Below are 10,762 nucleotides of genomic sequence, written 5' to 3' on the forward strand. Positions count from 1 at the left end.
CCAAAAAGACTGCTGATGTTCACCACCAGGCATTGGGTGTCAAACTTTAGCCTGATTTGGTAAACAACGTAGCAAGGGTGGGACCATTTCTTTGCAGCAGAGCAACAGATGGAAGACTCAGAGACACGTGGAGATGACAGACATTCTAGGCTCTCACCTGGAATGTTGAACTCTTCTGTGGGAACCCTTAAACTTTCCAGGGATCCTCACCCAGCCCCCATCTCCTTCTCCAAGTTCAAGGCAGCAGTGGGAAGTTGTTTCTCTCTCAGCTGCTGTGAGCCTTCTCGATGGGAATGCCTGGGAGTGTGTGTGCTGTCCAGGCTCAGGGTTTGTAGATGAACCCAGTCCCTAAGTTTCTGGATCCCTCTTAGGAAAGGGTTTGGAACAAGGAGAGCTAAAGGCCTCAGGGAGATTACAACGTCCTCCTGGACGCCTTAGCTCTGTACGAAGTGAATCTCCAGGGTCACCTCAGTTTTCTCATCTGAGACGTGGGCGTGGTGAAAGGGGACACCGTGGGCTGTCCCAGTCAGTGGATGGGGAGGCCGCTCCTCCAGCTCGGCATAGACCCAGGGACCCAGCAGCGCTGGCCCGAACTGTGGCTGGAGGCCGAGGGGCGGGCCGGGCCGGGCGGGCGGCGGCGCTCTCCCGGGTCACAGCGCCCGGCGGAGGCGGCGGGAAGATGCGGCTGCGGCTCCTAGCGCTGGCGGCGGCCGTGCTGCTGGGTCCGGCCCCGGGTAAGCGCGGCGCGGCGGGCGGCTGCGCGGGAGGCCGGGGCTCGAGCGGGAGGGGAGGCCAGGGTTACATGGGGTCCTGGAGACTCACTCCTACCCCGCGATCCTGGCGGCGCAACGGCGGCGCCGACTCAGGTCCCCTCGGGTCCCTAGTCCTGCCCGTGTCCCACGATGGGGACCTGCTCTCGGGACAGCTCCTAGTCCCTTCTGAGACGCAGGCCGCGGAGCTCAGGGCGAAGCCAGCCCGATCAGAGCCCCAAGTCGGCGGTTTCTTTCTGTCTTCCGTAGTAGTAGAGACCCGCAGCTGCTGCCAGCACCAACTTCCCTTTAACTATCTTTGGAGACTCTCCGAAATGAGGTCAGGAGCGATCGGATCTTCCCAGCCTGCTGGGCACTGAGGGTTTACTAGTGAGTCTTCTGAGATGGTCAAATCTGGTTAGACAGGATGTCATCCATCAGAATCCTTTCCCACAAGCACACTTCTTTGGGGGCCACCTCTGTTGGCTTGCATGGAGTTTTATGGCTCCCACTTACAGCGGCTGAAGAACCTCCTCCGCTCGGTCCCCAGCAATAGGTATATTAGTGACTCTCCCTTCCCAGGTGACTACCAGCAACAGGTGTACACTATCTCATTTAATCACAGTGGTGTTTCAAAGTAAGAACATCAAGGTTTTATCGATCCAAATACTGCGTAAAACACTGGCTCAGTTTATCAGTCCACCAACCTCTAAGGGCAGCACAGTTTTAGCCCCATTTTAAAAACAAAGAATGAAAGGGACAGGTATGAAATTTTGAACCCTTTAGATTCCAACCTGGATGTACCCAGGGTCACCCTGTAGCTCCTGCTTACCACCCTTCACCTGGGGCTGTCATTCACTCCACCAGACACTTCCCCTATGACTCCTGACCTCCATCTGCAAGGGAAAGGCCAACATACTTAACATATAAACCCACTCTCAGGGCCTGCACAGTCTTCGGCCTTCATTTAGGGGTAGAGTGGGAGTTTATTGGTCACCCAGTCCCACCATTCATCTCGCAGAAAAGAACACTATCAGTCCAAGTACTTATTAAAAGCCAAGCTGTGGTTCAGAGCGGTGACTACCAGTCATCTTTGAAGTCAGATCTCCTAGGTTTGAATTTCATCTCTGCTATGCGCTGTGTGAGCTTGAGCAAGTTGTTCAGCTTCTCTGGGCCTCCATCTCGGCTGTAAAATGAGAATTAGCAGCTAATGAGGATACCCTGGGGAAATACATCTAATTGCCTTAGAACTGCACTTGGCCTGAAGTTCACTTGAGCGTGTTTCTTCCTTTGTCACAAAACAAGGCAGCATTTGCCCTGGCCTGGAGGTAGTTTTAGGTGATGGCTCACAGTGGATAACTGGTGGGCTAGGTTTGGAGGCCTCCCTGCTTATTGCCCCTCCTCAGCAGCCCCTGATGCTACAAAGCAGTGTGCTTCAGAGGTTTGCCGTCTGTCACTTAGAAGTCCCTGGATCCTGGAGACAGTGGAGGATGTCTTTAGGCAGTGGAGACGACAAGCTATAGTACCAAGCGCACCTTCATGGCCTGCTCCGAGCTGGAGCTGCGCGTGGCCATTTCTGCATCCTGGGAGAAGGAAGCCTTTGCTTTCCTGCAGCTGAGGCGGCTGCTGCTGCTCCATGAGAAGACTGCGCACTCTGGGCCTCCATGGGTATCATCTCAGAGAGCTGTCTGTATTCTTCCTTTTCACGGCGTTACCAAATCCCAAAGCAGGGGCTAGACTGTGATTCTCGTTCCCAGGGACCCCAGGTTCATGCAGACACACAAACGGCAGTGTAACTTGTGGGACCCAAGAGAAACAGAAACATAGGGGATCTTCTTCAAAGAATATAAAATTTTCATGAAATGATCAGTAAAGGCTAACACCAGTGGGCATCGCAGGAGCCATCTGTGTGCCTGTAGCTCTTGCACGCATGGAGCCTACCCTGATCCAGGATAGTGTAGGCTCCCTTCCTGCTGCTCTTTCCCACAGTTCACACATACAGACTTATATTGTAGCTCACTTGCACTAGCCATGAACCACATCACTTCCCATTCACCATTCAGGTGAAGAAGCCCAGGCTCTGAGCGCCCCATTCCGAACAGAAGCAGATTTCCAGCCAGGCCATCACAGGACACCCACCCAGGCTCTCTACCCAGCCCCTCGGCCCTTCCTTTCTGTGCTCTTCTTCCTCTTCTGTGTTCTTTCTTCCTCTTCTCTGGCCACTCAACAGGCCTGGGACCGTGTGACTCCCAGTTCTCAGCCCTCGAGGGATGCCTGGGGCTTTGGAACATCAGAGCACATGCTTGTAGAAGGAATGGAACCATGGCTGCAGGAAGCTTGGCCTTCTGTTTGGATCAGTGCCATCCATTTCTGTATTGCCACCTTTCTTGTTTAAGAACTGGCCTTTGACTGGGATGAGGAATCCTCTCTAGAGGACTATGTACAGGAAGGGGTTTCAGACTGGACCACAATGGGATGTAGTTCACAAAGGGATACCCATCTTTTCAATTCTAGCCTGCACCTGGTTCTTCCTGCCGTGGGCCTCTGGATAGTGAGACCCTCTCTCTTGGAGGACATTCTCGGCTGCTGAAATTTGGCTTTACTAATTTCCAAGATAACCTTCAGCTCATGACCATATTCTTAGGTCTCTGTAACCCCAAGACAAGGATCAAGGTCGTTTCAGGGCTGAATTTTTTCTTTCTTGCTTGCTTTTCATTTGTTTGTTTTGGTTCCAGGGTTTTCTTAAACCCTGCATGTTTCCTCCATAGCTGGTAACTTTGCGGTTGTATTCTCCCTCCTTGTCCCAATCAGGAGCTGCCTCACTGGCTTCTTAGCTCCGTAAAGTCAATGGAGGCAGAAGACGGCAAAAGGGAAGCAGAAACCAGGAGTGCAAGGGTGTGGTGGAGCCCATTCCTCACCTTAGCTCTCTGCAGTCTGTGCTCAGGAAGCCTGTCTTCTGCTTCAGGCTAATGTGTCAGTTTCTTAGGTCAGAGAGTGAGGGTCAGCCCTGCCTAGCTGCTACATTGTGTCAGCTGGAGGGGGAGGGATAAGTGACATCTGCCTGGGCGGTCCCTCCTGCTGAGTCAGCATGCACAGTGTGCTTTTCTGCCCACAGCTCGTGCGTGCATGCTTTGTCTGTCAGTCTGTCTGGCCGGTGCACCCACTTTCCATTGTCCTGCCTCCCATTGCTTCCCCTGGCCCCTTTCTGCTGAGCCACAGGGGACACAGTGATACAGTGGGAAAGAACTGTTCAGCTTCTCTCCACAAAGATTGAAATGAGCACCTTAAACTCAGGGCTTATGCTTGTCAAGGCCCCCTACCTGCACTTCCTCCCATCCTGGCTGGGTCTGAGCTGCAGGTGTCTGCACATAAACCAAGCCTCCATACCTATACACTTGGCATAAGGAGCCGCCCGTTCCAGGGCTGGATGGTGCTGCCCATGGCCCCTGACTTGGACAGGGGATCCTGCTTCTGAGAGCCTGTGACTTTCAGCAAAGCTTTTCTGACAGTCTGAGGTGCTTAGCCACGTCAGCATCAACATCTCCGTGTGTGTGTGTGTGTGTGTGTGTGTGTGTGTGTGTATGGGTTGCAGGTGAAAGGCTGGAGTGCACTTTCATCAGGAGGGCCGTATGTATGCATTTGCCTACTTCTGTCCCAAATGACCTTGATAACAAACTTGTATTGATTAACAAGGGGTGAAAGCTGAGGTCAAGGTGACTGCGGAGTCTGGTTGTCCCTAGGCCTCTCTCTGCTTGGCTGGTGTGGTATCTTCTCCCTGTATGTACAGTCTTCAACTGCATGACTCTGTGTTCTAAGCTCTTTTTAGTCACATCGGTCACATTGCTTCGCATTGTCACTGGGTCCACCTTAAGGATCTCACTTAACTTAGTCTTTACCTCCCACTACACTCACATTTGGCAGTACTAGGGGTTAGAACTCAGGAAGAATGAATAGCCTAAGGTGCACAATTCAGCCATCAGTGAATGAATGCCCTTGCACTCCTATAGAAGACACTGATGTTTGGAGCATCTGTAAGAAAATGGACGGAAGGCAGAAGGGAACACTGCTGGAGAGAGAATGACACCCTGGACTCCACCCCCACCCCCTCAGTCCCTTTGCTTTCTGAAGCTTGAGATAGGGCTTTGAGCCTGAGCCACAGGATGACAGGAGGGGGAGGGGTACTAGTTTGCCTCCAGGATGGAATCTGGCCTCCCATGGGGGCTGGAACACTTGGCACATTCTCTAGGTTTCAGTCACTATAAATAATCCCCTCTTCATGTGGAGTTACCAGGAGGAGCCTGGAGTGCAGGGTTCGGTTTGCTATCATCCCACCCATGTTGTTTCCATTTCCTCTCTTCCCAGCCCCTCTGGCTCCAGTGGGGAGCCTTTGGGGGTGGGTCCGGCTGGCCCTGGATTTTGTAAGCCAGCTGCTGTGTTTTGGTGCTCTCTCCTCTGTCCAGTTCTTCATGGCTAATGGAATGGAGGTCAGCCAAGGGTCCCAGCTGCCTTCCTTATTCACCAGGGATCTCCTACATGAGGCTATCTGCTCTCAGATGAGCCTCAGCCATCAAGAAGAAGTGCTGTCCATACCAGCTAGGTGCCAGCCAGGTGAGCGAGATGCACGGAAGATGAGGACCACTTCTGCTTCATTGTGGTTGACTTCCCACAGCAAAGGTGCTGCTCCTGGGGACTGCAGAGAACATCCCAGGAGACATCCCAGATAGCCTGAGAGCTTTGATTTATCTGAATCAGTACAGAGCAGCTTTTGCCATGTAAAGTGACACTCAAGGTCCCCAGGCAGGACTTCTCAGGGGCCTGTTGGCTGGAAAGAGAGGATTGGGGACTTCACACAGAGCACAGCATCCGGTAGCCTCTCCCCTTGAGTCTGCTGCATCTGCTATTACATCAACTAAAGCCTGGCATGGTGCTGAGTACTGCGGAATGCTCCCTCATGCGTATTGTCCTAACCCCCTTGTGGATATTACCTCACACAACAAAGGGGACTGACGGATGCTACTGAGTTAAAGTTCTCCATTCTTCTGGAGGGTCCTGAGTTTAGCGCCCAGCTTCTAAGAAGGCCAAAGGATAGAAGACCGATCCTTAAAACACAATTTTTCAAATGACAAGCTATTGAAAATAACCAAGAACATGACTGCCGGGGTTTGAATGAGGCTTATCCCCTCAGAAACTGAGTTTGGGATTTGATCTCCATTATGAGGTCCTGAGAGATGAGGCTTTAAAGAACTGGTTAGGACTCTGTCCTCAGAAATGGCTGAATCTGTTCACTCAATCAGTGACTGTCATTATGAGGATGGGTGTTTTGTGAAAGCATTTGGCTAGGTCTCTAAAGCACCCCTATCTTCACACGTGATGTCTGGTGCTAACCTGGGATGCCTGCAGAAAGCTATTCTGAGGATACCCGCATCTGACATGGCCCCTCCCATGAGCTTCAGGGTGGCCTGGCTGTGCTGTATCACCCATGGTGCACCATGGGATCGGTTTATGGGAAAGGAACCAGTGTTCGGCTTCTTTGGGTTCAGCTGGTCTGGTGTGTCCAATGAAGCTCAGGAGTTGAACTGTAGCTAGGGGTGGGCTCCTCTGGGTTAGTTTACAATAAGAAATCAAAGGATAGCTTGTAGTGGAAAGGACTGGAATTCTGAAGCATCTTTTGGGGGTATTGGGAGAGCGCCATATCTATCCTGGATCTAGAAGCTCCTTTTTTCTTCATTTTTGCTTCATTTTGTATGCTTCAGTGCAGACCATAGTTCCTGAGTCCAAAGAAGCCATTGGAAATTCCTTGTCACTCCAGTGCACTAGCACTAGGGTCACCCTTTGTTTGGCCATTACTGCTTAGAGCTAGACTCACCACTACTAAGAACGTGAGCAGGAAGGGAGGCAGACAGATTCAGTCTCCTGGTTGACAAGCCATTGCAGAGGCATCTCCCACCTGCCTCTGACCCACAGTCCTGTCAACATGGATAAAAACACAACTTGGGGAGGTTCGTGGAGAAGATGAGGTGTGAGCTGAGTTTTCAAGATATTCTCCAAGTCTTGATTCATATGTATACTTTGCATTTCCGTGGCACATTAAAACACTTTTGAGAATGTGTCTGTTCAGATGGTCAGTGTTTGGCATGCCATGTGAGTGAGACCATTGCATATAGGAATGTGGGAGCCATAAGGCCCATAGAAGGGATTCCTAGTGGCTTCTTTGGACTCAGGATCTATGGTCTGAACTGAAGCATACAAACAAGCTAAAGTAAAATAAGATGAAGGAAGGAGACTGAAACTAGAAAGGATATGGGGCTCTCCCAGTACCCCAAAAGATGCTTCAGAATTCCAGGTGTTTCCTGGTCATGGTGAGGCTGGGAAGTATAGAGAGTGCCAAGACCACTGCCTCTTTGCCCCTTCAGAGCATCCAGACGCCAATAGCATGTGGCTTGTCCCTGGCTTCTGGGAATGGCCTGGCTGCACGAACCCAGGCTGCGACCTTCATTCACCTTTCCGTCCTCTTCCATTGCAGAAGTCTGTGGTGCTCTCAATGTCACGGTGTCCCCAGGACCTGTGGTGGACTACTTGGAAGGGGAAAATGCCACTCTCCTTTGCCACGTCTCCCAGAAGAGACGGAAGGACAGCTTGCTGGCCGTGCGCTGGTTCTTCGCCTCTGACGGCTCCCAGGAGGCCTTGATGGTGAAGATGACGAAGCTCCGGATAATTCAGTACTATGGGAACTTCAGCCGGACTGCCAACCAGCAGAGGCTACGCCTGCTCGAGGAGCGTCGAGGGGTGCTGTACAGGCTGTCTGTCCTGACGCTCCGGCCCACGGATCAAGGGCAGTATGTCTGCAAAGTGCAAGAAATCAGCAAGCACCGGAACAAGTGGACAGCCTGGTCCAATGGCTCCTCGGCGACAGAAATGAGAGGTGAGAATGATGTTGGTGTCTCGGAGGAGGTGCAGTGTGTGGTAGATGGTGGTCCTGGCGTTAGTCAGTATGTAAATTCTGGTCGCCTCATTGGCTCTGCTAGTATAGTTAGTCCACATCTTGTGGCCTCTGTGGGCCAAACGCCTGTGAGTCAAATTATGAGGATGAGGACAGCTCTTGGACACTGGCTGATATGGAAGGTAGATATGGAGGCAGGGACAACAGAGTGAGTGACTACCTCCGTATTAGTCATGTCCTGCCTGAAATATTGAACTTTGTATGCTGTCAGATAAAGAAATCTGGCCCCTACTTACTTCGGCCAGAGGCGTGTGAGGGTATGGCCTGAGCTGTGCTTACTGTGGACTTGGACTGGGACTTTGTGGTTACAGAGAGAATGAGGGAGGTGGGAGGTGGGGACTGTGGGACATAAGTCACCGAGTTGGGGCAGTATACAAGTTACAGAGAGCAATGGCCTCTGTTACGTTTCTTGGTTCTGTGACTGAGTATCAGACAAAAACCATCTAAGGGAGGACAGATTGATTCCGGTTTATTGTTTTGGTGTTCAGGATGCAGCTGCTTGGCCAGATTATCATGGAAGAGGGAGGGATGTGATGGTGGAGGGCAGCTGCTCACATCACAGCCAACACACAGCCAAGGGCACTGTAGGAAGAGGCCAGGGAGAGTATACCTCCAGGGACCCATTCCCCAGGGACCCAGCAAGGTTCTACCGCTCAGTGTCACTGCTCAGTGTCTACTGGCTCCTCAGTTGATACCAGAAGCTCGAGGCCAAGCTTTCACCACTTGGGGGACATTTCAGACTCAAAGGGCAGTGACACCAAAGAGTAGCTGGGGTATTTGGCCCATGCAGAAGTGCCCAGTGTATAAGAAGCTTCCGGGAGGATCCTTCCTTCTCGAAGAGGCTAGAAGATGACGTGTCTTCAGATATGACCAGGAAGACAGTGATCTTTGGACACCTTGGATTTCCTCAGGTGAGCTCTGTATGGCAAGCGCATCATGGCAGGCACATGGCAGTGAACTGTTACTGTGTCTGTTTAACTGTTCCTAGGCCAAGGTTGAGCCTCACTGAGAAAGTCCCCAAGGAATTAGACTAGACTTTGGCTAGGAGGCAGGGCTTTGACAATTCCCAGTCCATTGTTCAGAGCCGTGTCTCTGTGACCACTTTAACTAGGGGTGCCTGATACCCAAAAGCAAGTGTGTGGTGGGAGAGCCGGATATAAACTTCCGGCCCTCTAAGTGGTACTGCTTTGAGTTCCTGATCTGCTGCCAGGCTTGGGTCTTGGCTAACTGTGAAGTTTGTGAGGAAGGTAAAGGCACCGGGGTAGCCCTAGCTTTCTGCAGGCAGATAGGAGATGAGTTATGTCTTTAAGAGCATCCAACTTGGGTTTGATTCCACACATGGTTAAGAGATTCACAGAGTATAGCTGTTTGTTTATAATATGAAAGAGATGCTAATTTTATCACACACAATATATAGCACGAAAGCCTTCAAGCTATATTGTTTTGGTAAGCTGTTTGAAAGGTGACTCTTTTCCATTGTGAAAGGGACTGTGTTAAAGGGAGGTAATCTACGTGGGGGGTATTTGAAGCAGCCACTTGTCTTTGGAGTAAAATATGTATTTTGGCATAGGAAACCAAACCAAAAAAAAAAATACAGTGGCTGAGGAGGCAAACAGCACAGACGATCACTTGGTCCTGCAATGTAGAATCCTTTCTTTAAGAGTGTATGCATCTTAGTGTCTTTCTAGTAGGATACGAAGACCCCTAGATACATGGAGGAGTGGTAGAGCCAGGTCCTATTGAGATCTCTTTCTAGTTTCTTGAGAAACCTCCGTACTAATTTCCAAAGTGGCTACACCTCTGTACACTTCCACCAACACCATATAAGCATCCCCCTCTCCTGTATCCATGTGGGTACTTGTTGTTATTTGGGGTCCTGGCAGCTATTCTTATTGGGGCATGATGGAGGCTTTGATGTGGTTTTAATCTGCACTTTCTGATACCTAAGGATCTTGAGCTCTCAAGAGTGCTTAGTAGACATTTGTCTTCTTCTTCTGAGAACTTCCTGCTCAGTTCCACAGTCCGTTCTTTTTCTAGTTGTGTGATTTCCTTGGAGTTCAGTTCTTTGAGTTCTTTGTGTAGGTCCAGACACTAATCCTCTGTGTAGCTGCAGAGTTTCTTCTATGGTGCAGGCTGTCTCTTTGAGGACTTGACTCTATCTTTTGCTGGCAGAGGCCCTTAGTTTCCCGGGCTCTCATTTGTCAATTGTTGGTCTTAGTTCCTGCACAGAATCGTCCCGTTCACAAGGTCCTTACCTATGCATATTCCTTGCATTTTTCTCTAGTAGGTTTGGGGTATCAGGTTTTTATGAAGTCCTTTAGCCATTTGGAGGTAAGTTTGGTACAGGGTGAGCAGTAAGGATACAGGGTTTTTTTTCCTTCTTTCTCTGTCTGTTGAAGTCCTGGTTTCTCAGTACTATTTGCTGAAGGTTCTGTCTTTTTCCCAGTGTGTGTGTGTGTGTGTGTGTGTGTGTGTGTGTGTGTGTGTGTGTGTGTGTGTGATTTAGTGTCTTGGTCAAGATCAGGTAGCTGTAGTCCCATGGAGTGTATTTGGCTCCTCTATTCCATTCTATTGATCTGTGTGTCTGTTTTGTGCTAGCACCATGCTATTTTTATTGCGAATACTCTGCTGTGTGACTGGAAGTTAGACATGGCGACATTGCTTTTGTTGAGCATTGTTTTGGTTTGGCCGTTGGCATTTCCACACAGGTTTTGACATTGTCTTATGTCTGTGAAGAAAGGATCTGGTATTTTGATAGGAACTGCATTGGCTCTAATCTGTAGATTGCTTTTGGTACTGTCTTAGTTACTGTTCTATTGCTATGAAGAGTCACCATGAACAAGGCAACCCTTAGAAAAGAAAGCATTTAACTGGAGGCTTGCTTACAGTTTCAGAGGGTTGGTCCATGATCATCATGGCATGAGTAGACAGATATGGTGTCAAAGCAGTAGCTGAGGATTGATCATTCTGATCTACAGGAAGTAGGCAGAGAGAGAGAGAGAGAGAGAGAGAG

The 10,762-nt window shown here is 50.3% G+C and overlaps 1 protein-coding gene across 1 annotated transcript in view; it reads left to right on the top strand.

Moving 5' to 3' along the window:
* The first annotated feature begins 528 nt into the window (after positions 1-528).
* Positions 529-10,762, top strand: part of Vstm4 (V-set and transmembrane domain containing 4) — an 84,877-nt gene continuing 74,643 nt past the window's right edge. Inside the window, exons 1-2 of the mRNA XM_021181981.2 lie at positions 529-734; positions 7,273-7,671. Of these exons, the coding sequence (XP_021037640.1) occupies positions 680-734; positions 7,273-7,671 (454 nt within the window). The 5' untranslated portion in view covers positions 529-679. The remainder of the gene's footprint in view (positions 735-7,272; positions 7,672-10,762) is intronic.

Source organism: Mus caroli, chromosome 14 (assembly GCF_900094665.2).
Source record: "Mus caroli chromosome 14, CAROLI_EIJ_v1.1, whole genome shotgun sequence".
Classification (NCBI taxonomy): domain Eukaryota; kingdom Metazoa; phylum Chordata; class Mammalia; order Rodentia; family Muridae; genus Mus; species Mus caroli.